This window comes from Microcaecilia unicolor, chromosome 9 (assembly GCF_901765095.1).
Source record: "Microcaecilia unicolor chromosome 9, aMicUni1.1, whole genome shotgun sequence".
NCBI classification, from domain to species: domain Eukaryota; kingdom Metazoa; phylum Chordata; class Amphibia; order Gymnophiona; family Siphonopidae; genus Microcaecilia; species Microcaecilia unicolor.
The window spans coordinates 189304717-189331340 of NC_044039.1; the positions used below are offsets into that span (position 1 = coordinate 189304717).

The 26624-nt window shown below is 44.7% G+C and overlaps 1 protein-coding gene across 3 annotated transcripts in view; it reads right to left on the minus strand.

Moving 5' to 3' along the window:
* The window catches only part of MARK3 (microtubule affinity regulating kinase 3), a 171941-nt gene that overhangs the window by 136880 nt on the left and 8437 nt on the right, over positions 1-26624 (minus strand). For all 3 annotated transcript variants that reach the window (XM_030214150.1, XM_030214148.1, XM_030214149.1), the window contains exons 2-3: positions 19532-19723; positions 3139-3192 (exon numbers count right to left, since the gene is read on the minus strand). In XM_030214150.1, coding sequence (XP_030070010.1) covers positions 3139-3192; positions 19532-19723 — 246 coding nt within the window. The remainder of the gene's footprint in view (positions 1-3138; positions 3193-19531; positions 19724-26624) is intronic.

Here is a 26624-nt window from a genome sequence, read left to right on the forward strand (position 1 = left end):
ACATGTGCCGAGCTGTGATCTGCTAACTGGCACGAACCCGAGTAGCAAATGCAACTAGAGCATCCGCCTTTGGCACAGGGAGAAAGGTACGCACCTGCTGCATGTCTAGCAGGGCTCCAATGAACTCCAATTCCTCAACCGGGAGCAGATGGGACTTGGGATAGTTTAAAACAAACCCTAGTAGCTCTAGCACTCTAATAGATCTCCGCATGGACTGCTGAGAACCACCCTTCAACGTGTTCTTCACAAGTCAATTGCCCAGGTAGGGAAACACATGGACTTCCAGTCTGCATAGCGACGCTATGACTACTGCTAGACATTCTGTGAAAACCCTGGGAGCTGACGCAAGGACAAATAGCAACACTCAGTAATGAAGTGATGTGTTTCCACCCAAAATCTGAGATACTTCCTGTGGCCTAGAAGTATCAGGATATACAAGTAGGAATCCTTTAAGTCCGGAGAGCATAGCCAATCATGAGCCTGAATCATTGTGAGAAAGGTTCTCAGGGAAACCATCCTGAACTTTTGATTAGGAATTTGTTCAGGGCTCTTAGGTCTAGGATGGGATGCACCCCCCTCCCCCATCTTCTTTGGGACAAGGAAGTACCTGGAATAGAATTTCTTCCATTCTTCCCCTGGTGGAATCGGCTTGATCACATGGGCCCTTTAAAAGGCGGAGAGTTCTTCTGCAAGTACCTCCTTGTGGCAAGAACTGAAGCAAGATGCTCTCCGAGGGCAATTTGGTGGCCTTTGATGCCAATGCAGGGTGTAACCAAGACAGACTATTTGGAGAACCCACCGGTCAAAGGTTACAAGGGGTACCTTTTTTTGAAAAAATTCAGCTTCCCTCCCACCGATAGGCCATCCAGAACAGTTAGTGTTTTAGCAGCTATGCTCTACTGGAGCCAGTCAAAAACTCGTCCCCTGTTTTGACTGGGGAGCTGGCTGGGCCTTAGGCACACACTGTTGACGAGAAAAAGTGCACTGGGGACGAGTCTGCTGAGGAGGGTGAGAATTGTACCTACACCTCTGTGAGCAGTAGAAACCTCTCTTCAACTTGCCCAAAAACCTCTTGGATGAGAAGGGTGCAGAAGACAGTATCCATGGTATCAGTACTAGATCCTCAACCTTCTCTCCAAGTGGCCTAGTGGTTAGGGTGGTGGACTTTGGTCCTGGGGAACTGAGTTCAATTCCCACTTCAGGCACACGTAGCTCCTTGTGACTCTGGGCAAGTCACTTAACCCTCCATTGCCCCATGTAAGCCGCATTGAGCCTGCCATGAGTGGGAATGCGCGGGGTACAAATGTAACAAAAAAAAAAATTATCCCCCCGGCATGTGGCATCCGCCAACCTTTGCTGGACTACCAAGTCAAAGTCAGAAATGCAGCCATGTGAGTCTCCGCATCCCTATACTTTGGGCAGAAATCCTGGATATCACATAAAAAGTATCATAAGCGCCGCTGGCCAGGAATTTATGACACACCTTCTGCTGTTTGGCCAGCTGGCAAAGATATTCGGCCTGCTCCAGTGGAAGAGAATCCGTCAAATCAGTCATACTGTGCACCAGGTTCCACAAGTAGAGACTTCTGTAGAGCTGGTATAACTGTATACGGAGATGACCATTAAAGCCTGATACATCTTCCGCCCAAAAGGAGTTCAGAGTTCGAGCTGCTCTACCTTGGGGTGCCGAACCAAAGTCTCTGGAACTTCTAGCTTTATCAAGTGCGGATTCTTTCACCAGGGAATGATGAGGCAATTGCAAAGCAAACCATCAAACCCAGGGGAACTCTGGATCCAATACGTGGTATCAATTTTCTTGGGGTTGACAGAAGGGACTCCCAGTTCTTCACCTGAAGATCATGCAAGATCTTGTGAAGTGGGACAGTCACAGTCTCTCTAGGAAGTCCTAGTCCAGGACCTCGAACATCTCAGACCTAGGCACGCCCTGTCTCCAAAGCTGGGAAAGAAAGGCTCTCGGGTGAGGGGTCCGATGGGATGCCACAGGACTCTTCCCTCCAAGAAGTACCTAGGATATTCAGATGTCCACGAGTACTCTGGACTGGTGTCAGCAATGAACTGCTCACAATAGTGCTGAGACCAAGCCTGCTTTGAGTATGAGGAACTGGGTCCTTGAACGGAATGATGTAGACATGCCAGCTCCACCCTTGACATCAATGGGGTACCTACATGGGCGGCTGTTGATACTGGGACTGCACTACAGGCCGAGGGCCCTGCAAGGCAGTAGGTAGAGACATGGCTGGCACAAGCACCCCAGATACCAATGTACTCTGCTGCAGAATCCCCGCCAAGTGCTCTTAGAGCATGGCCCAGATGCACTCATCAAAGGTTGACATCGGGAAAGGCTTCTGCAGAGGCTGAGTCACCTGGAGAGGGTTTTCCTGGGATGACTGTCGTCATTAGGGAGACCAATGGAGGAGTCCATGGCTGTTCAAGGAGACTCTGAGGCTGCTCTTCTCTCCAGCGGGGAGCTGCAAGATGTGGTAATGTTAGGCCAGTACTCGGCGGGGAGCCCACCTGCACTATGTCGCCAAGATGCCTTGGGGCCTCTGGGGTTCTCCCCGGAATGTGTCTTACTACTTCATCAGGCTTATTTTCTCACTAGGATTTACTAATTTGTGGAACTTTTTTTTGCATCAAATTCATTTTTATAAACTTTATTTTTAGTTGAAGTAGCACTTCTGAACAGCTATCAGTTGTCAGAGTTTGTGTTAATGACCATTTGTACACTTTTCATAAATATTCACAATTAAGGTAGTGAGTGATTTGAGCATTTTTGGAAAATGTGTGAATGGTACATAGTGAATATTTTGGAGTCTTGCTAATTAGAGGTACAGCTCACAAGTTAATTCAGATATCTTTTCTGGGTATGTTACTGCACCAGCTCTGTATCTCTCTTTGCTAGAGGGACTTCAAAGTTTGATATAACTTATGTAAGCACACCATACTATACTGCTCTTAATAAAATCCTCAAGTGCTTAAAACCATTCTGACTTTAATATACGATATTATTAATAACTCAGGGTCATTTTCTGTATCAGGGCACTTTTGATCATCTAATTTACCTTCATTAACAATAACCCCCTATCTTTAAAACAAATAAATTTTGAACACGCCTACCTTTTGAAGGCTGGTTGGATTCAATTGTGTTTTGTCAATTATTTTTATTGCCACCTAAACAAAAAAAAAAAAAAAGGATATAAAAAATTAAAAAGATCCTCAAATTTTAGGTTATTATGGACTATACAACAAAATCTCTGACAAACCTTTGGAATAAAATTGCAAAATTTTAAATTAAAAAAACATCCAATTATATCAAATTATTTTAAAATACTTTCTGCTATCTGCAAATTATTTCAAAACTGCTGTATTCAGAAAGACACCAATTCCACATATTTAATTCTGCTACATAAAGATGCTTTATATACAGTTTTATGCAAAAAAACAAAAACAAACAAAAAAAACCCTCACTGGTCAAATTACCATATCTACTTGAATATAAACAAACAAATTTCTTCGACAAGAGGCATTTTTCCTGTGGTGTCTCACATTCCTCCTCCCCTTCCTCCTGGTGTCCCTCTTCCTCTGGGCTGCCCCCCCCCCCCCCCTCAGAAACAAAAGAGCACCCACTTTCTCTTTCCCTCCCTCTCAACCTATCGTATAGTTCTGGTGGTCTAGTGGCAAGTTGTGGTAGGAGCAATCCTCACTTGTTCCTGCTCATGCTGGCTCCAATATAAAAAACGATTACCGTGACTTCCAGCAGCAATCTCACAAGACTGCTGCTGGAAGTCATGGCAGCCATTTTGACGGAGGAAGACAGCATGAGCAGGATCAAGTGAGGATCACTCCTGCCTTGACTTCCACTAGGTCATCAGGACTGTATAGTCGACTGAGGTGGGGGGGGGGGGGGGGGCGGAGAAACATTTAAATGTAAACCCTCAGTTTATTAGAGTTAACATTCCCCTCTTTTTTTCAGGGGATAAATGTTCTCTCAGTTTATATTCAAGTATATACAGTATGTTTCATTGAATGCTGGAGAGAACAGATCATATGAACGATATCCTTCTGAAAATTTTTATACATTATTTACTAGTTTGTTAATTTTAAACATTGAAATAAAAACATGGCAAGAGCAAATGTCTGGACACCCAGTTGATCCATTACTACCCTTTTTTTTTTTTTTTTTTTTTAAGTTGTTAATAAAGCCCCACAAAAACTTTAGCAACTGTTTAGACATCTCTTTGGTCAGAAGTTAATTCCACAATTGAACAAATACTTTTAATCACCACCTTGGGTGAATCTCTTCATAAAGGCGGATAACAAATCCCAATAAATACATACAAACAAAACCTCTTCACTTTTGATTACTGCTGTGCATTTTCAACAATTCTAGGTACCAAAGCAGAAGAATCAGATAAGATATATACAATGCTCCTTCCTCACAGAATAGAGACGAACAATAACCATTGATCTCATAAAACTCATGAACCTATACCATAAGCTCAAAACAGAAACGGACTGAGAAGACGTGAAAGAAGCATAATGAGGGCGATGTTCTGATTTATCTGCTGCGACTGAAGGAAGGAAAATCACCACCAGGTAAGATATAATTTTCCCTTCACCATCACCAGCAGTAGATGAAATCAGAGCCTTGTATGATGTAGCAAAGCAGTCCTCAAATACGGTGGGAATCTGAAGCCCCCACGGAAAGCACCGATGACCTGAACGATTACTATGATCAAGCCATGACATCCAAACAATAATGTTTGAAGAAGGTATGCAAAGGGGGCCATGTAGCTAATCTATAAATTTCTTCAAAAGAATAAGCTTTAGATTCCACCCAGGTGGAATGAGCTTTGAGAGAAATCAGAAACTGCTTCTCCGACAACAGATAAGCTGAAGCAATAGCTTCTCTAATCCATCAAGCAATTGTCGCCTGTGATGCCGCACCTCCCCGATTTGGGCCAGCCTGCAAGATAAAGAGGCGATCAGAGTAACAAAACTCATCGGTAACCTAGGAATACACACCGAATACCCAGCAGATGCAATAAACCAAAGATTCTTTACCATAGTCCTTCCTAAAAGAGGGAAGAAACAGAGGTTGATTCAGATGACACTATCTTATGCAGAAAGGAAGGAACAATGTGAATTGACACACTTGCCTCAGTGAAGAGGAAAAATAGGTCCCAATGCTCCAAAATTCGCTGAGCAGAAGAAAATTGCCACTAGAAAAATGCCTTCAAGGAAAGATCTTTCAGAATTGGCTTCTGAAGGGGCTCAAAGGGCACCTTCTGCAAAGAAGTAAGGACCAAACTAAGATTCCATTCCTGACAAGAGGGCCGAAGAGGAGGCTCGAGTGACTCTTCAGAAAGTACACATCAGATTTGTGATGAGGTGGCAAGCCAAAGCCACAACTTGAACCTGAACAGTTATGTTTCGATCATTTTTATTATTTGTATTATTAATGTCTCATTCACAAACAGGTTCTGTCTATCACAAGTTTCACAATTTTTTTAACACTTTCCATACCCTGCTTCCAACTTTTCAACCAATCACAATTTTAATTTCTCTTCCTCCAAACCTATTCCCTTCCCCCCCCCCCCACCCCCCCCCCCCCCCCCCCCCTTTCCCTCCCCACAATACTGATCAGTCTCTCAGGCAGAAGGAGAATCGCACTTAGTTTATAAATTCAATATCTGACTCCGGGCTGTTGGTATTAGAGTTTCCCAAAATGGTGCCCATCTGTTCTCAAATTGCTGTTTTATCGCCTGTGATTGATGCCTCACATCCAAATGCTCAGTTCGTAAAGTCAGTAGCATTTGAGTTCGCCAATACTGCAGCGAGGGTGGCCTGCTTCCCAACCACTCCTGCAATATTGCTTTCTTCGCCACCACAGTGGCTCTTTTTACAAAAAGTCTGTAAACCCTTTCGGTGTAGGCCATAGCTCCATGTTTGAGACCACAGTGATGACACCTGTCCGATAACATTTTTTTCAAAACTGGGCCACCCTCGAGCACTTCCAAAACATGTGGACCAGTGTAGCCCCTTCTTGGTGGCATTTCCCACATGCTCCATCCAGTGATGCCCCCATATGAAACGCTCTCCTGGGTGCCACATAAATTCTCAATGCAAATTTATATCGTGTTTCCCAGTGCTCTGCCAGCTTTGATGTCCGCCAGATGGATAGCAGATGTTCTTTAAACATCGTTGCTGGCAATGATATTTGTAGGTCCTGGCTCCACTCCGTGGCGTATCCTGTGTAATTCAATTCCTGTATTGTGTCTCGAATTTGGCGGTGGTGAAAGGCCATTGGTACTTTCTGCTGAGTGCCTAACACGGCTGAGGCCAGTTCCTCCCTCACATCTTCTGTGAGGTCCTGTCCACGGTAGGCCTGCCATGTAATGTCGCAGTTGATAGTAGTGAGAGAAATCTGCAGGGTTTATCTCAAATTGCTGTCTTAGCTCTTGAAATGTTTTAATGTGCTCTTCGTCTGTAAACACTTGATATAGATATTCCATCCTCTTGTTTTTCCATTTTCTAAATGCTACATAACTATTCCCAGGTTCAAACCCTGGGTTTCCACAAACTGATAAATAGGAGGTAACTATGTGAGAAACCATGCATCCGACATATCCTCCTCCACACCGCTATCATAGTAGGCAGGATGTGCGCTTTCTGTAAAACCTCTAGACTGTTCCGTTTACTTCCATGTAAGTACCCTGTAAAATGCTTGTCTGGGTCAAACAGTCGCAGTTCCATCTGCGTGGCTGAATAGTCACTTGTCTCTCTGAACCAGTCATTTAAATGCCTGACTCCACAAGCTATTGTTAGGTATCGTAGGCTCAGGAGCCAAGATAACGGTATACCAAGATCTTTCCCAGTTCACGCTGCAGCAGAGGCGACTCCTGAAGCCGGCCCTGGATGTCCTAATCAAAGAGAGGCTCACCTACCGGTGGGGCTTCCCTTTTTCGCTGAACTTCACGATTAAGGGGACCAGATATAGGGTTTGCTCCCTAACCGAAGCTTGGGCGTCTTTGTATGCGGTGGGACTGGTGAGCTCGAAGGCGCCTCTGGGAGAGCTGGCACCTACGACGAAAGCAAAGCTACAAAAATGGCAGCGGGTCCTCGCATCCAACAAGCGCAGCAATCCGAAGCGGAGAGCGACGGTGGAGGGAATCTAAATGCTGATACGCTGGCCTAATCGGGGCCTGTCACCTGAGTTCCTTGCGTCTGTGGATGATGAAGAGCAGATGGACACATATGTGGTATCAGGGGGACACTGCTCATAGAGTCTCCCAGTCTGCTTTGTTCTGAGTTTATTTTGAAGTACTATGGTTATTGGGGGGGTCTGTATGTATATATATACATTTTACTCATTTTCTTTTCTTTTCATCTCCTCTTCTTCTTTTCCTTTAGTGGGAGGAGGGATGCTCTCAACAGTGAGGCACCTAAAAGGAGTGAGGTTTTGTATTAGTACTGGGAAAGGGGTAATTCATGGAGAGCTGTGGCATGTATATAAGTTACAGTTTTTTTGATCTGTTTAAATGGGATTTGGCATCTGATGGTAGCATGGCAAAAGTCAAGGGGGGGGGGGCGGGAGGGAGTTGGATCGGCCTGAAACACAGTGGGTTACTTTCTCACATCCCACTCGGGGGGCATGTACCTTCGGGTTGGTGACTGGAGAAGGGGGGAGGGGGGTTAAATAATGGGTTTAAGGGGAGGGAAGGGGAGGGTGGGCTCGGACTGGCACATTGTAGGAGGATGGAGGTGAAAGTGAGGACAGTGGGTTGGTATGCTCTGCTCGTTCTGCTTGGTTTTATGTTTTAGTTATGAGTATAAATCTTAAGATCTTATCTTACAACGTGAAAGGATTGAATATGCCACAAAAAAGGCAGAAATTATTTAAAGAGCTCCAGCAGCTGGGGGCTCATATAGTTCTGTTGCAGGAAACGCACCTCCGCCAGAAGCACGAAAGACTCCTCTCCCATCCTAAATACCCCAGGTCCTTTTTTGCCTCCTCCAACGAGGGATCCAAAAAACGTGGGGTGGCGGTGTTATTTCATGAGTCAGTACAGGCCCAAATAGTAAAGGTCAAACGGGATCCAGGCGTGCAGTTTCTGTTCTTGCACATAACACTAGATCACATGGACATAACCCTAGCCTGTATATACACCCCGAATGATCACCAGCAGGCTTTCTACATTAAAACAAGGAATCTTTTAGCTACATTTGCACAAGGATCTATAATACTGGGAGGCGACTTCAATGGAGTAATGGATCCGGTTTTAGACCGGTCTGGGCCGGGGCAGCCTGTAGGCACCCGGGATGCCTTAGCGTTGGGATCAATGGCCACTTCTCTGGGGACTCTGGATGTGTGGCGATTGAGTCATGCGCGAATGAGAGATTATACATATTACTCAGCAGTGCATGCATCATACTCACGTATCGATTATATTTTTCTCGATGTAGCTCTATCAGAGCAGGGGCCCAGTGCAGGTATTGGCAGTGCGACCCTGTCTGATCATGCCCCGGTTTGGGTCGTACTGCCAACAATCCAGGCAGAGATTAAAGACAAAAGATGGGCACTTAATGCCAGTGTGTTACAAGAGAGCGAGGTGGTGGAGGGCTGTAAAAAAGTGCTGAAAGAGTATCTGGAGATCAATAAGGCATCGGGGCCACCCCTTAGCATTGTGTGGGACGCCATGAAGGCAGTGTCGAGAGGCTACTTTTTGCAGCTGGCTAGTAGGAGGGCTAGGATTCGCAGAAAACAAGTGGCTCAATGCTTAGATAGGATCAAGAGTTTAGAAGCTCAGCATAAGGCCGGTGGCTCTCTGACCACATTGGAGGAGCTGCGAGCCCAGCGCCTTCAGCTGGACTCTATTTATTCTGAACACTTAAGCCAATTACAATCCCGATCAAAGGTTTATTCTTATGAATTTTCTAACAAAGCGGGACGCCTCCTAGCCCTGAGGCTACGTAGGAAAAAGGTGGAAAGGGCGGTAACCCATATCCGGGAAAGAGGAGGGGGCATGCTGAATACATCGGAAGCTATTAGAAGGCGGTTTGGTGACTTCTACAAGGAGTTATATGCTCGTGAAATAAACCCCCCTGCTGACTCTATTGCAGATTACATAGCGGAGACTGATTTAGCCTCTCTGACATACCAGCAACGTGCCACTCTGGATGAGCCGGTCACCCCGCTTGAAATACACAAAGCTATTCAGCATTTACCATCTGGTAAGTCCTCGGGGCTGGATGGACTACCTAATGAGTTTTATAAGCAATCTGCTTCTGACCTGGCCCCACTTTTGGCTGACATGTTCAACCAAATAGGGCGGGGGGAGTCTTTACCGGCCTCCATGTTAGAGGCATGGATAGCAGTATTACCAAAACCAGACAAAGACCAAGCGGACTGTGGGTCTTATCGTCCTATATCTGTTCTAAACGCTGACGTCAAAATTTTAGCCAAAGTCTTAGCTAATAGACTAGCCCCTATGCTCCCAGCGATTATTCACCCAGATCAAGTGGGTTTCGTTTCCTATAGGAAAGCAATGGATAACACGAGGAGAGTAGTAGATTTAATGTATTTGGTGAAAAAAATGCGAAGGCCTATGTGTCTCCTTAGTCTAGACGCTGAAAAGGCCTTTGACAGGGTGCATTGGCCATTCATGTACAAAGTGATGGAGACTTTTGGGATAGGACCCCAATTCTGTAGGTGGATTCAAGCATTCTATACCTCGCCTAAAGCATGTATCAGCTTGAATGGGGGCTACTCTGAACTCTTCACTCTGCACAGGGGCACCAGGCAGGGATGCCCTCTCTCCCCGCTGTTGTTTGCTATGGTCATGGAACCTTTTGCGTCTAGGGTTAGATCCAACCCGGGGATCACTGGCGTTACAATAGCAGGGAGAGCACATAAATTGGCCCTCTTTGCAGATGACGTGTTATTGTTCATCACTCGCCCTCTAACATCTTTCCCTGAGCTTTTGCAGGACATTGAACAATACTCAGCACTCTCAGGATTTAGAGTAAATATGTCCAAATCTGAAGCCCTAAACGTGACCCTCGATGCGGATCTGGTGGAAACCTTAAAATCGACGTATGCTTTTCGGTGGGCTAGTGGGAGTATCCGCTACCTGGGGGTGAACATTACTGCTAGGCTCTCTGATCTTTTCACAGCAAACTATAAAGGCCTGGGCCGTGTCCTCACTGCAGATATGGAGAGAAGGGGAGACATTGCACTCTCCTGGTTTGGCCGTATTGCCGCAGTTAAGCTAAACATATTACCACGTTTACTGTACCTGTTCCAGGCTCTTCCGGTCCCGCTGCCTCGTAAATTTCTTGCTGCACTGCAAGATCGTATTGTGCGTTTTATTTGGGCTGGCAAACGTCCGCGGCTAGCACGAGCCTTCTTGTACCAGGATAGGAGGAGGGGAGGGCTGGGGGTCCCCAACTTGGGTTGGTACTACAGAGCAGCTCAGGCACGTGCGGCTGTGGAATGGTTCCAGGACTACCCTGATCGGCAATGGGTGGGCCTGGAGCAGTTCACATTGGGCACAAGGCCGTTGGGGGCACTAATGTGGCTACCAAGGTCCCTTAGGTCATTGGAAGAGGGTTTGTGCCCCTCCATATACGTTACTCTGTCTAACTGGGATAGTCTTTTCCCGCATCGTCAATGCTTATTGTCGCGTTTATCCCCCATAGCATATAATCCCTTATTTATTCCGGGGACAGAGAGAGGCATATTTACTAGATGGTATGAAGGAGGGCTGAGAACCTGGGGGCAACTACTGGCGGGAGAGTCCCTTTTGTCTTATACAGAAATTCAACAACAGTTTCCAACAGTAGTGACTGATAAGTATGCATTTCTCCAGCTCTCGCATTTCCTTAAGACGAAAGCAATTCAGGAAGTACTACACAGACAGCAATTAACTCTTGAGCAAATATGTGAGGGACAGGCTACGACCACAGGGCTGATATCTCGTTTACATCGTATTATTACTCAACAAACACCTTGTTACACACTTCACAGGAAGGGTTGGCAGAGGGACCTGGGGATTGAATTGGAGGATACGGTATGGGAGAGGATGGAACGAGCGGCGGCCGGGGTGTCGTCTCATGTCCCGTTCAAAGAAAATGCCATTAAAGTCCTATTTAGGTGGTACATGACACCAGAGCGTTTACAACGAATTTATCCCACCATGCCTGGGCAGTGTTGGAGGGGATGTGGTGTGAAGGGATCCATGGGACATATCTGGTGGAAATGTAGGAAAATCAGAGCTTATTGGAAAGCAGTTCGTAGCAGACTGCAGGTATGGCTGGGAACTCAGATTCCATGGAATCCCACTATTTTTCTGTTTTCAACAAAAGCAGCGGGCCTCACACCTACTCAACAGACTTTGGTGCGCTATGCCACCTGTGCAGCTCGAATAGTTATAGCGGCTTGTTGGAAACGGACTACGATTCCGCCATTAACTAGGTGGCTTCGAAAATTGGGATATGTCTGTGAGATGGAACGGCTCATAGCTGAGCGGAGTAACCGTACAAATAGATGGCACTTGATTTGGGACCCCTTTCTCCTTCATACATAATTTCGATGACGAACCGGGTTGTGATAAAGCCAGTCCGAGGGGGGTAAATTTGATTTCTAAAGTAAAAGTTCTATAAAATTTGAAGTTATATGTATTGCTCTGCATTGTCACCAGATTTTTGTTTGCCTTGTTTGAAACATGTATCATTTGTTAATATTGACTTCAAATAAAAAAAAAAATAAAAAAAAAAGAAAAATAAGCTTGCTGCAGAGGGGTCACGCGATGGCAGTAGCCTGAGCGGCTATCTAGAAGCTCAGCTCCTCTCCCCTTACAGTTGCTGCAGTTTTTCTTGAGTTTCTTTATGAAATAGCCTCAAAGTCCATCGGAGTAATATCTTCCAGGTGAGCAGAGGATTTTGGTGTAGCTCAGTACTGATGAGATTTACAGGTATGTAGATTCGGACTGTGCGGTCTGGTCGCGAAAAAGCTGCCACTACTCTTAAAAAGATGGCATTGCTTCCTCTTCTATAAAGCATCGACTTGCCCTCTGCACTTCATAAGGACACTGTCCAGGTGTCCATAAGACTGGCAAAGTTACATGCGGGCATGAAGCTTGGTACAACAGCATGACAAAATCAGATGAAAAAGGCTCCTGAGAAGACCACTCCGCAGCAGACAACAGAGCACTGGCCTCTGTACCAGCAGCAAGGGTCGCACTCAAACTACCATTAGAGGAATTCGTGAGAAACTGAAACGCCCACCATTGCTGTGGAGGCAGAAGCACCAGAATCCCAAGACCCTGGGGCTGAATCTGCCACGCGGGAACCCAATGGCCCCATGAGTCCCGATGCACTGACTCGGAGGGAGCCAAAACACACCAAACACATGACTCCGATGCTGCTCTTCACACCCCACAGCAAGAGCAGTGCTTTACCGCTTTAGCCACCATTAACAAAGAACTAAAAATAAAACCATGAGCCACTAAAACCCGATGTGACAGGAAAATTTAAGCAGTACTCACTTCCATATTGTTGCCTACACCTGGTATGTCAGAATCTGTCAGCAATGAATCCCTGCACAGAGGAAGCACTACAGGCAGAATCCCCTCCTAAACAAAGCTACAGCAGCCTTAAACTGCTTGCTCTCAAACTTTTTTTTTTTTTAATCCCGAAAGGAAGGAAAAGAAAGGAGACGTGGCAAGACAGGGGAGAGAAGTGGCACCATCAGGTATACCCCAAGTGTAGGCACCAATAGCAACCCAAACAACCCCCTGCTCAACTGGACTAGAAAAACCAGCACAGGAGCTACAAGCAAATGAAACCAGAAGCTGGGGAGAAACCTTCCGCCGCCTACTGGAGATTGAGGAAATACTGGCTGACCAAAGAGCATACCGTCCTATAAGAAAGAGTTCAGCTCAGTGTCCTCTTATCGTCACCTGCTGGTAGATAGATGGTCATATCCCACAAGTCTCTGGATTCATCTGCTGTTGATGACAAGGAAATGGAGATAACCTAACCTTCCTCTGTTTTGCAATAGAACTATTAAAAACAACCAATTTTTAACACAGTTACAGTTGGCAATTTCAACTTTCAAACTGAAATTTCATGGAACTGATGAAGTTGAGGGAAGATCTAAAAGACCAAGAAAAATAGGAGAACTGTAGCAAAACTGATCAGATCTGCAAAATACATCCCACAGGTAAGGGACCTGCTTAAAAAAAAAAGTATAGCAGACAATGAAGTTGCTGTTCATATATCCGTGGTCTAGCATTTCTTGGAAAACAATGATCTGCATGGGAAAGCTGTTAGAATTCTTTTTTCTCTATGACCTCATCAGAAAGGTCCTTATCTAAGGTATGCAAAATAAACTTGATAAGCCTGAAACATTTTGGAACAAAAGTGCTCTGGACTGATAAAAATTAATCAATTTTAATAGCTCAGCCACAACCACACAAGGTACACTTGGAGAAATGAGGTAGATCTATAATACTTTTGGGGTTGTGTAACAGTCAGTGGCACAGAAAATGTTTTGCACTGTATAGGGGGAGGAAGAATAGACTCCTAAATTTCAAACATGTCTTTGAAGCTTATGTACTAGTCACTGAAGAAACGGAAAACTGGAAGAGGCTGGATATTTCAACAGGACATCTCATAAACATGTGCTGCTGCATTATGTGCGGTCTGAATCACTCCTTGTGTGTGTGTGATTGAGACTAATAAGTTAGTTACTTCTTTCATTAAAGGCCTAGTTGAAGAGCCCAGCTTTCACCTGCTTCCTGAAGTAGAGATAGACTTGTGTTAAAGCGGAGCCTTTCAGGGAGTGCATTCCACAGTGTTGGGGCTATTCAGGAGAAGGGTATCACATCGTGTAATGTCTTTTGGAGAGGGTGTGGTTAGCAATAGTCCTTGAGAGGATCTTAGTGTCCTTGGAGGTGTGCAGAGGATCATCCTATTCTTCAGGTACTCTGGGCCATTTCCTTTAAAGGCCTTGAAGAACAGACTGTTTTAAATTTAGCTCTGTATTGTACTGGTAGCCAGTGAAGGTTTTGCAAAAATGGTGCAATGTGCTCACGTTGCTTGCAACCTTCTATTAGTCTTGCTGCAGCATTCTGAATCAATTGGCGCTGGAACAGGCCCTTTGTAGTCAGATCATTGTAGTGCATTATAGTAATCCAGCCTTAATGTTATCATGGCATGCACTACTGGGATAAGATTTACCTTCTCAATGTAAAGATAGAGGTAGCGTAGATGTCACAAATAGTTGAAACAGCTCTTGAAGGTTGCTTGGATTTGGGGAGTCAGACTAAGTGTTGAATCTAACTGTATTTCAAGATTCATGACTTGTGATTTGAGGAAGAGCTCGTACTTCCCAAAAGAGATTTTGACGTCAGGTAGGTACCAACGTGTTAGGGACCCAGAGAAGCTCGGTTTTACTTGGGTTCAGGCAACGTTTGCTGTGTTTAGCCCATTCTTGAACTGAAGTTAGACAGGTAATCAGTTTATTCAGGGCTGTAGGTAAGTCAGGTTCAATGGGTATGAGTAGCTGCACATCATCTGCGTAGATGTAGAACTGAGTGTCCACTGACCGAATCAGCTCAGCTTGTGACTTGAGTTAGATATTGAACTGAATAGGTGACAGTACCGATCCTTGTGGTACCCTACAGGTAAGTGCCCATGGTGGTGATGAGTTGCTGCCAAACATTATGGACTGTTGCCTGTCTGATAGGATCTGAACCAAGCAAGTACTGTTCCATCGATACCTGTTTCTGTCAGTCGTGCTAGCATTGTATCATGATCCAGTGTTAAAAGCTGCTGAGAAATCTAGTAGTACATTTTGTTTCCCTGGACATTTTGACAGGGTGGATTAGGGTTCCTTGGGGTAGACAAAGACAGATACTGTAAGGGTTGGAAGGGTAGAGGGTGGGGTCATTTCAGTTGCTTATTATTATTGTTTTCTATTTGTGATGCATAAATTGTTGTACAGAATATTGTTCCTTTTTATACTCTATTAAAAAAGATTTAAATATAAAATCACAAGTGTTCGAAGCTAGTGCAGAAGAGGACAGAGCCTGCGAGGATGGGGCAGGAGCGGGAACAAACTTTATCACTGTGTCATTCTCTAGTATGAAGCACCATCACCAGGCCAAATGGACAGCTCAGAACTGCAAATGCCTACCCAGGATGCAGAAGCAAAGGAAACACTTGTAGGATGGCCTCCTCCAGGTCGAGAGGTGTCAAGAAACCACATGGGCAATCGGAGGCAATTAGAGCGCAAGATTTTCCATCCTGTAGCAAAGCATTGACTCCCCTTTTAAATCAAGTTTGGGGCCTGAAGGAACTGCCCATCCACCCCTCTTCTGCTCTTTCCACTGACATTAATATTCCATTATTATTGATAGAGTGACCCCACAGAAGAGAGGTGGATACCCAAGTTAAAATTGCAACAAAAGCTAATGCAGATTTTTAAATTAAACAACCTTGAACCATTGGGCTTGAATGGTTTGATTGATTGGCATGCTTTTTATTAAGTACAAGATGGTTCGACATTAACAGGAATGTCACCTGTTTTATTTTAAAACGTAAAGGAGTCTGACGTAATGGCGCCATTTTGTTTGAAATGAAGCATGTAGCGGTGAGTGTTTCATGAACACCTTTAAAGTACTACAAGATGAAAAATTAATTTTGTCCAATGAATGTTTTTGTCTTCTAGAAATGTGGAGCTAAGCCTCCGCCAGGTCTAGAGGCATCCAGAGCATAAGATTTTCTATCCTGAAGCAAGGAACATGGAGGGAAGCATTGATCCCCTTTTAAATCATGTATGAGCCTGAAGGAACTGCCCCTCCACCCCTCTTCTGTGTTAGGGATCGGTTCTACAGCACCCAGAAGTAGGCATTGGAGCCTGGCCTCCACTGCTTGTCTTACATAGCAACATAGAAAATGACAACATATAAAGGCCATAAGGCCCATTCAGTCTGCTCATCCATATCATCTGCTATCTCTTCCTCCCCACTAAGAGATCCTACATACCTGTCCTATGCTTTCTTGAATTCAGATACAAATAAAGACCTGCACGGTTCATCCAGTTTGCCCAATGTTCACAAGAGAACATCGTAAAGAAGTCTGAAACTGGCTCTGCAAAAGCCTGGGCTTATTTGTGACCTATCACTTCTAACACTCACTGGTCTGAGACGCAGGCCCACTTGTGGTAAAAACTGCCTTCAACCGCCATGACCAAAACATCACCCTTGGGCAGCTGACAGAACTTCTACCTCCTCATATGGAAGGGGATAGAGCTTATCCATTAGCTCAGATCCCCAGAGAACCCCATCGGGAACCTCCCACTCCACCATCATCATGCAAGTGAGCACTCTTGTTCAAGGGAAAGGCTTTTCACTGGTGGGGCCCTTGAGCCCTCCAAAGGTCCCATTCCTCAGACTCCGTAACACCTTCATGATAAAGCATCAATGAGATGAGGCAACTCCTCACACTAAAACAAGCAGGTCAACAGAGAACTCTTGTCCTTCTGCATGAGCATCTCCCAAATCATTCCAGGCTCATCCCAAACCACCATGCATTTTCTGTACTTGGACCTCACAGGCAAAGCCTCAAGAACCCCATGGGACCCTAACTGCACAGGTCCTGCTCCAAACAATCTACGACCTTCTGGTGGGGGGAGGGGCCCAAAAACATTGCTTTCACCCAATATGGTCCGAGGGACCACAGGGCTCTATGGAGGCCTTACCTAGCTCTTTGCCCCAAGACATGGGGGTAGACAAGTTCTGAAGCTGGAGGAGTGCTGTTCAAAAGGCATGGGGGGGGGGGGGGGGGTGGTAGTGGTGGCAAAATGGCCACTGTTCCCATCAAAGTGGCAAGGACTATGGGAATTGCAGCAGTAATGATGACCAAGTAAGGAGACACCCAATCTGGCTCCCTGAGCTTTCCTGCAGCCATTTCACAAGATCAGAAATGGCCCATGACATGAGGGGCACAGAGAACCAGCAACTGCACTAGGCCATTGCTCCTGCATTCAGTACAGTGCTGGATAGCAGGCATACCTATCATGGGGCTGGTTCATGAAAGAACATCCTCACCTCATGGTCCTTTGTTTCCAGGAATCAGACTCCCTGGCACCCCGCCCCTCCCCTTCTCAGCTCTGTCGCTGAGGTATGTTCTGCTTTTTTTTTTTCCTTTTTAAACCAGTGCTGTAGGAGCCCAAAGGGAGATGTCCCAATGACCAAAGAATGGCAGATCCCCCCTCCCCCTTTACTGGCAAGGGCCCTGCAGAGGGTACGAGCCAGAAGCCTCTCCAAGCTAAAGCTCATGGGCTACTGGCTCAGGCTTAGGACAGCTGAAGTGACTGAACACCTTCATGATCTTCTGGGGTAAGGTCCATGGACTGAACCCCAGTTGCAAGCCTAAAGTATAAATCTTAAAGGGCAAGCTGCATCCTGTGCTGAGGAGAGCTAGACCTCTGGCCTAATGCACCAGCCCAGATCATCCTTAACATTTGCAAGGTTGAGAAATAGTGGAGAATTTCAGCAGGACCCAGCCCTTACACTGGGGATATCACTGCAGTATCCCTACCTCCATCTATTGATAAGAAAAGGGCATAATCTAATGGTGTGGACTCACTTAGGAGGGCCAATATGTAAATATATTTTGGGCCAGATGGTGCTCAAAAAGGAACTGGGGGAAAAAAATAAATACAATTGGTGCTCAGTGCTATTCTATAAGGGTAACTGCGGGCTGAGCGTCCTTTATAGAATAGCACATAGCGCCAATTCTCGCATCCAAATTTGGGCGCCAGGACATACAACTGAGGATACCCTATTTGGGCATATGTCCCTGGTATTCTATAAACAATGGAAGCAAATCTTTGGAACACCCCTGACCTGCCCATGGCAATGCCCCCCCTTCTGGGTTCTGCATTTTGGGATTTGGGCAACCAGTGTTAAAGAATAGCAGACAGCTAGTGGCACGTGCAAATCCTAATTCATGCTAATATCAATAATTGATTGCTAGCATCCAATTATTGCTATTAACTGGCTTAACCAATTAAGTTGCACACACATCTCAAGATCATGGTCAAATTTTGTCATGCAAATATGGGCACCCTTTATAGAATCCAGGGGTTTATGTGCAGAGAGAAATAGTTTTGTGACAACTATGAATATATACAACAAAGATGATATCCACATTCTTGGCAAAGTCAAGGTCACGGACTTGATATATTGCCTCTCTGTGGTACGCCAGTGATTTCCACATTCTATGCAGGTACTTTCTAGAGTCTTGCACTGGGACAGAAATTTCACCAGTTCCCGCCGGAATCTCCTCCATCCCCATGCTAAAATAACCCGACTTAAGCTACTGTTAAGTTGGGTTATTTTACCATGTCGATAACTTCCACCCTCAATGCTTACGGGGATTTCAATGCTAGCAACCATATCCATTTTTAGTGCTATTATAATTGCCATGGCACAAGGATTGGTAGGCTGGCCTGGCATTACACTCCATGGGAACCCTGCAGGACCTGGAGGGGATTCCCGCTAAATCCGTTCCCGTGCAGCTCTATTGCTTTCTGTCCCTACTGAGCTCACAATCTGTTTCTGTACCTGGGGCAATGGAGGGTTAAGCGATTCAAACTCAGTAACTAACATTTGCTGTAGCTGGAAACTTTGACATTACAGTTTCATTTAACTGTGAGACTGTCTAGCTATGTATACACATGAAAATCCAACTACTCTATTAGGAAGGAAAAAAATGGTAGCATGGAGGATTCAGAAAGCGTTCAAGGTCAGTTATAAAGAGAACATTTTTTAGGTCCGATAAAGTGGAGTTGGTACACCAAACCGCCAACTATTAGGCTTCATATTTTTTGTCCTGGATCTAAAGTACTGATAAATATAACGTAAAACAAAAATTTTACATATAAAAGCATTAGGCTTTATGACCCCCCTCCATTATCCATAGGGCTGTGGAGTCAAAAGCAATTTTGGGTAGAGGTGGTAAAAAGTACCAAGTCTGACCCCAGCTTAAAAATTATACACACATTTTCCTCCTCACATCAATCATATACTGTTTACCAACTTATGTGAAGTTTTGTCTGAAAAAATTAGACTAATACGTACTTTTTTTTTTAACCCTTTATAGGTAAGCAAGTCTAAAAATAAGATTTCCAGAGGGTTTTTTTTTTTACATGACCTGCTCTCTGATCGTATAGCCTGCAAAGTATTTGTATGAACTTTGTTAAACAGCAAAAAAGCATTAGACTTTATGATGATACTTTACACTATCAGCCCCTGAAAGATCATTTTCAGCTAAATTTTATTTTGAGAACTCCAGTAAGGTTTGACTCATCTTCCCAATTTTTACACTTTAGTATTAAACTTCAAGGGTGACATTCCAGACAACTACAGAAAAATCACATCAACTGCAAAACATTGGCAACATTATAAACCTTTGTAAAACTAATTTAAGGTTTTACCTCTCTGCCTGTAAGGATATGTCTAGCCAGTTTGACTTTTGCAAAGTTGCCCTTGCCAATTGTTTTAAGAAGCCTGTAATTTCCAATATGAGGTTGTTCATCTGCACAAGATGCTACCGAGTTAACACAGCGAGATCCTGAACGCCCAGATCGAGAAGAAACTTCTTGCCGCCCTTCTGCATGGGATGTGTGCTACAAATACAAGTGAAAGATTGCATTAAAAGTGTACATAAGATGGTTTTCCCAAGCCTTTAAAGCACTGCTCTTACAATATTCTAATATTTTTGTGTGTATTAAATACATAAGGAATATCAAATGCAAAATAAATAACCGATAACAGCTGCTCACATTTTTCAGGGTTTTTTTTTCTTCTCTTTTTACTAAGCTACACTAAGAACTTTGCATGTACTTACACAGGCCTTTCCCACATGCTAAGTCCATTTCTAACACGGCCATCCGAATGTGCTTTCTATTCATTTCGTTTATGGCCGCACGCTAATGTCAGCATTAGTGCACAGCCATTTAAAAAAAAAAAAAAAAGTACCGCAGGTGCACTTGCCACACTAGCCAATTTGTGCATCCATACACATTCTCTACCCCTGACATGCCCCCCCACCATGTTTGTCCTGCGTTAGGCACGCATTAGTGCTTAAACAGTTTGGTAAAAGGGTCTCTTAGTAAGCAAATAACTACAAATATTCAAAACCTACATAAAATACATATATATATTTGGTCAGTTTGTAGTGTGTTTCATCCAGGGGTTACTTCTCATTTAACATACAAGTGCTTGTGTGTTTCACAATAGATATTTTAACCCACAATTCTAACCAACTCGCATTTTTGTATATAAACAATTACATTTTTTTAACATCGTTTTTATTAAAGTTTCATAAACAGCCACACAGGATGAAAACCATATGACTGTCAAGAACAAAGCCAGCATCTCTATAGTTGAAATCTAACTAAACCCTCCCAATCTTCTCCCAACCCTTAGTCCAGACCACATCTTAACTATTGTTCAGCACTCCCTTAAGCATTAAGAATACGGCTACGGGACTCCCAAAACGGGGACCAGGCATACAAAAAGCTATCTCCTGCCAGACAGGCAAAGTCCAAGATACCTCTACGCTCCAATGCACTAAGCTGTATCATCAATGACCGTCAGTGATGAATTTTAGGCATCTCTAGCTGGAGCCACAAACTAAGAATAATCTTTTTGGCAATCAGCACCGTACGGCTTATGTATAGCAAAGGTATCAAAAAGTTGAAGGGGCGATGCGATCCAGCATATGTGCCAAGCTAGAAGACATGTCTGGCTACTTGATTCTAGAATTCCAAAATTAAGGGACAAGTCCAGAATGTGTGTCCCCAGATGGGCAGCCTCCTGAGCACATTTCAGGCAACAATCATCTGCCCTCGAGGTCACCCAAAAGGTTCTATGTGGAGAGATGTATACCCTATGGATAAATTTAAATTGTACCTCACAAAGATGTACACTTTCCACTAGGGCATTCACTTAAGTCAAAGGAGTCACCCCCACCGATGTAGGTAAATCCGCTGACCACTTCTGTGTGAGTGACTCAATCGGGTTCTGCAAACTGTTTCCTCAGATAGGCATGGTAATAACTTTGCTGGAATTGATAAGCGAGTGTCTAGGCCCAACACAGTGTTGAAGCATTCCCACATTTCATTAGGCAAGGCCTATCTAGGTAGTAAGTGCACATGGAGGGGCATAATCGAAAGGGACGCCCAAGTTTTGTTGAGGACGTCCTCACAAAACGTCCCAATGGAGGGGCAGGGAAACCTGTATTATCGAAACAAGATGGACATCCATCTTTTGTTTCGATAATAAGGGCGGGGATGCCGAAATCTTGACATTTAGGTCGTCCCTTAGAGATGGTCATCCCTAGACTTGGTCGTTTCTGATTTCAGTGATAATGGAAACCAAGGACGACCATCTCAGAAACGACCAAATCCAAGCCCTTTTGTCGTGGGAGGAGCCAGCATTCGTAGTGCACTGGTCCCCCTGACATGCCAGGACACCAACCGGGTACCCTAGGGGGCACTGCAGTGGACTTCACAAATTGCTCCCAGGTACATAGCTCCCTTACCTTGTGTGCTGAGCCCCCCAAAACCCACTACCCACAACTGAATATCACTACCATAGCCCTTAGGGGGCACCTAGATGTGGGTACAGTGGGTTTGTGGTGAGTTTTGGAGGGCTCACATTTACCACCACAGGTTTAACAGGTAGGGGGTGATGGGCCTGGGTCCGCCTGCCTGAAGCGCACTGCACCCACTAAAACTGCTCCAGGGACCTGCATACTGCTGTGATGGACCCGAGTATGACATTTGAGGCTGGCAAAAAATAATTTTGGAGATGTTTGAGGGTGGGAGGGGGATAGTGACCACTGGGGGAGTAAGAGGAAGTGACCCCCGATTCTCTCCGGTGGTCATCTGGTCAGTTTGGGCACCTTTTTGTGGCTTGGTCGTAATAAAAACAGGACCAGGTAAAGTCATCCAAGTGCTCGTCAGGGACGCCCTTTTCTTTTCCATTATGGGTCGAAGACGCCCATGTGTTAGGCACGCCCAAGTTCCGCCTTCGCTACACCTCCAACATGCCCCCGTGAACTTTGGTTGTCCCCACGACGGAAAGCAGTTGAGGACGCCCAAAATTGGCTTTCGATTATGCCGATTTGGGCGACCCTGTGAGAAGGACGCCCATCTTCCAATTTTTGTCGAAATATGGGCGTCGTCCTTTTTCGAAAATTAACCTCATAGTGCTGCAACTACACGTACGCAAATTGCTCCTGTATTGTTAGCATGCCTCCAGGAAAGTCTGCTATGGGCTTCAAGGTTCCCTCCTCAATCAGAATATGACAAATGTTGAATCTCCGAATCACTCACTGTTTGAATATAGCTGGAGTCCCCCCCTCCAGGAAATCCAAATTACCCGCAAGTGGCAACAGAAACATGACAGCAGATAAAGGCAACATGACCCATCCAGTCTGCCCATCCTCTGTAACCCCTAATTCTTCCTGTTCCTAAGCGACCCCACATGCTTATCCCATGCCTTTTAAAATTCTGGAACAGTCCTCAACTCCACAACCTTCACCGGGAGGCCATTCCATGCCTCCACCACCCTTTCTGTGAAATAGTACTTCCTTAGATTACTCCTAAGTCTATTCCCTCTTAACTTTGTCATATGCCCCCTCATTCCAGAGCTCTCCTTCATTTGAAAAAGGCTCTCTTCCTGTACATAAATGCCCTTGAGATATTTAAACGTCTATCATGTCTCCTCTCTCCCAGCGTATACATGTTGAGGTTCATAAGCCTGTCCCTATAATTTTTGTGTTCAAGACCACTTACTAATTTTGTAGCCGCCCTCTGGACCGACTCCATCCTGTTTATATCTTTCTGTAGGGGGATATCACCCTTGACAGCCAGTGCAGGCCACAAAGCCAGCGCCAAGCCCTACGCAGCAGTAGGAACAAAAAGCCAAAGGGGTGGGGCGTGCAAAGTTTGCCCGGTGCTGCTTGAAGACAATACAAAAAGTGATGAGGCTTCATAAGAGCTAGTTCTGTTCTGGTGCATGAGAAGTAGGTACTGCCACGGAACCAGTCTGAAATGTGTCTCATACAATATGCCACAGAGAACAATTTCACTTCTAAGAGACCCAGGCCTCCCTTTGCACTGAGCAGATGTAGACAGGCCAGAGGGCAACCCACTCTCTTAACCTGACAAAGGAAAGAAGAAACTGCTTTCCTAAGTAGAAGTTCATCCTGATGCTGTAGAAAAATGGGCAAGACTTGTAACATATACACCCACTTGGGGACCAAGATCATATTGTTGAGAGCCACTCTGCCCAAAAGAGCTAATGGTAATGACTTCCAGCTTTTTAGAGTCTGTTGTGTAGAGGCGAGCAAGGGTGTCAAATTAGTAGAGTACAACTTTGAGAGATCTGCAATCAGGAAAACCCCTAGGTATTTAATTTTTTTCGGTGGCCCACTGAAACGGGAACCCACCATTCCACTGGTCCGTAAGAGAGGGTGGAATAGGGAGCACCATAGACTTGAGTAAATTAAGCCGAAATCCAGAGTAAAAGCTAAATTCCTCCAATACCTCTAAGAGACGTGGCAAAGCACGTTGAAGGCAAGTCAAGGATAGCAATATGTCATCTGCAAATGCCTTAACCATAAGATTTGGTTGCTACACACTAGTCACCTCTGGATCTAAGTGAATTGTACGGCAAAGTGGCTCCAAGTATAGTAAAAAGATCAAAGGGGAGAGTGGACATACCTGACACATTCCTCTCTGGATTGTAAAAGCCACTGTGAGAGTCCCGTTCACCAACAATCTGGCCCGAGGTTAGTGTAGAAGGCCTGGATCACATTTCCAAGCCACACTCCTAGTCCTACATACCGGAGCACTACCATCAGATATGACCATTTGCCTTGGTCGAATGCTTTTTCAGCATCCAAGTTGACAAACAAGTGGGGGACGTTTGTGGCCATACTCTGGGCTAGAGCTAGTAGAGCCTTCCGTATGTTAGTATCGCAAGCTGGCCACACACAAATCCCATCTCCTGAGCACCTATAGCCAGAAAATGAGAGGCCAGCCTGTCAGCTAATATTTGTGATATTTTGATATCAACAATCAATAATGAAATAAACTGATAGCAACATGGATGATCTAGGGGCTTACCTGGCTTAGGAATTAAGCATATTAGGGCCTCGTAGGCAAACGCCAGGAATGTCTCCTGAGCAACCATTGTGTCGTAATAACAAGTCAATGGTGCACATATTTGGGGAGACAGTATTTGATAATATTCATTTGGGAACCTATCAGGCCCTGGGGCAGTGCCTTTATTGCCTTCTGCACCTCAAGGACACAAAGAGGGCCATTAAGCTGGATGCATGCATCCTCAGAGAGCCTCGGTAGACCAGAGTCCTCCAAGTAGTCCCGAATCGATGGCCCAAACTCCTCAACTGAGGAAGAGTATAATTTTGTGAAGTAGTCGGAAAAGATCTGTGCGATAAATTTAAATAGAAATGATAATCAGCTCTTGCAGATTCCCAGTATAGTAAGGCTTATTTACTACCTTGTTTGTTTATTTATATTTGATGAAAGTTCTGCAGATAATGAATGTTGTTAACCACCAAAGTCACTTCACAGTACCTATAAAACCTCTGTGATAGCTGTCTGGTATATCCCTAGTTCTTTGGAGAAGGTGGCCATGCAGCACTGAGCTGTGATTACAGCATGACCAATAGAACAGTCTGCTATGCCTCTAGAGATATAGCTAACTGCACTACATTATCTGCTATGCCTCTAGAGATATAGCTAACTGCACTACATTATCTGCTATATTAGCAGTTAATGGCAAAGGTGCAGTTTCGACCATGTCGCACCCTCAATAGGAATTTACATGTTAGGTATTTAATGTGGCAATTACCATGTGTTAAAAGCAACGTTAAATACTAGCATAGCTTAGTCAATAGTCCAAAATTGCTCAATATCTGAATTACTAGAGTCAAAAACTGAAGGATCCAAAAAATAGTAGTTCACACCAACAGAACTACATAATTAAAAAAAAAAATACAGCATTAAAATGAAGTCATGTTTATGAAACACTACTGCCTCAGCTATGGCCACATTATCGTAGCTAAAGGATTTTAACTTACAGATGGAAGTGACCTCACTGGGCCGTGGGACCTCCAGAGGAACCAGTAACTTTCCTTCCCAAACTCCTCATTCAAGGTTTAGGAGGGTCTTCCCAATGTGGTCCTTGGACCAAGCAGTTTGCCTACTCTTATTCTATAGCTTATGTATTGTCAGCGTCCAATGCCATTTAGATTTTAAATTTGTTGATCATTTCTTAACATAAAACAGGAAGACAGGAGAGTAACCTCTGCGGGAACAACAAACCAAAGGAGGAGGAACAACACATACATGAAAGACCCAGGGTCCTTCTTCAATAAACTCTTTTATGGATCATTGGTTGCTCCTCCATCCTTGGACCAATTCTGCTGCTGTGTTTGAACGGTTAGGTTAAGAAATTAAACAAAACATAAAACTAGAAATAATAAAAAAAAAAAAGCAGCATTCTGCACACAGGGCTCGATGGACCTTCGGTCTGTCCCAGTATGACAACACTTATGTACTTATGTACTTCTGTAAGGATGAAAATGAAACAGTTTAAAAAGAAAAAGTACCCTTCTATTTCAAAAATACAAATAATTGGTAACATTTTTAGTAATACACCGCATCTTCCAGAGACTCGCCCTGCAATTCCACTAGATTTAGGGGTCCTTTTACTAAGGCGCAGTGGGCTTAATGTGGGCCTACTGCACAGTAAAAGGGCACTACTACAGAACGTGCTTAGGTGTCCCGCGGTAATTTGGCTACCCTCAGGGGGAGGAATGCTGGCTTTGGCCTAACCCCTGGTAAGCCTTTCCTCAGCTGAGAGGTGCCCAGCTCTACCACCGGCTGCCTTTCAGGTGCTGTGGAGGACTTGCAGCTCATATGCATATCCTTTACAGCCTTCTCTGGGGTGACTCCCAGGTCCACTCCGATCCACTCAGGGCCTCTGCTCTAGGTGCCATGCGCCGGGCCATTTTCTCTTTACATTTATTTTTCTCCCAGTTACTACTTATGGCTCCAGTACACTTTTTCTTCTTGATACTGTCCCTTCCTAATCTGTTTCTCCATCTGAAACCACTGTATACTGCAGGAACATATTGTCCACCCTCTGTATTCATCATCTCACCATCTCTTTTTTCCTCTTCCTTTTTCTCAGCTCTCAACCTTCAACATTTCCTTCCTTCCAGTCATCCATATCCTTTCTGAGTACATCTTGCCTTCGTCGCTGTCATCATACCTCTTCTACTCTTCTCCGTACTTACTCTCTTGCTCCCCGCTGGGGACATTAATCCCAATCCTGGTCCTCCACTTCAGCTCTCATCCTATTTTTGCAGGTCACACAGTGATATCTCCAATCTAATTTCTGTTCCTCTCCTCCCCCCATTCTTCCCTGCCTTTCTCTTGCGCTCTGTGGAATGCCCGCTGTGTCTGTAACAAACTTTCCTACATC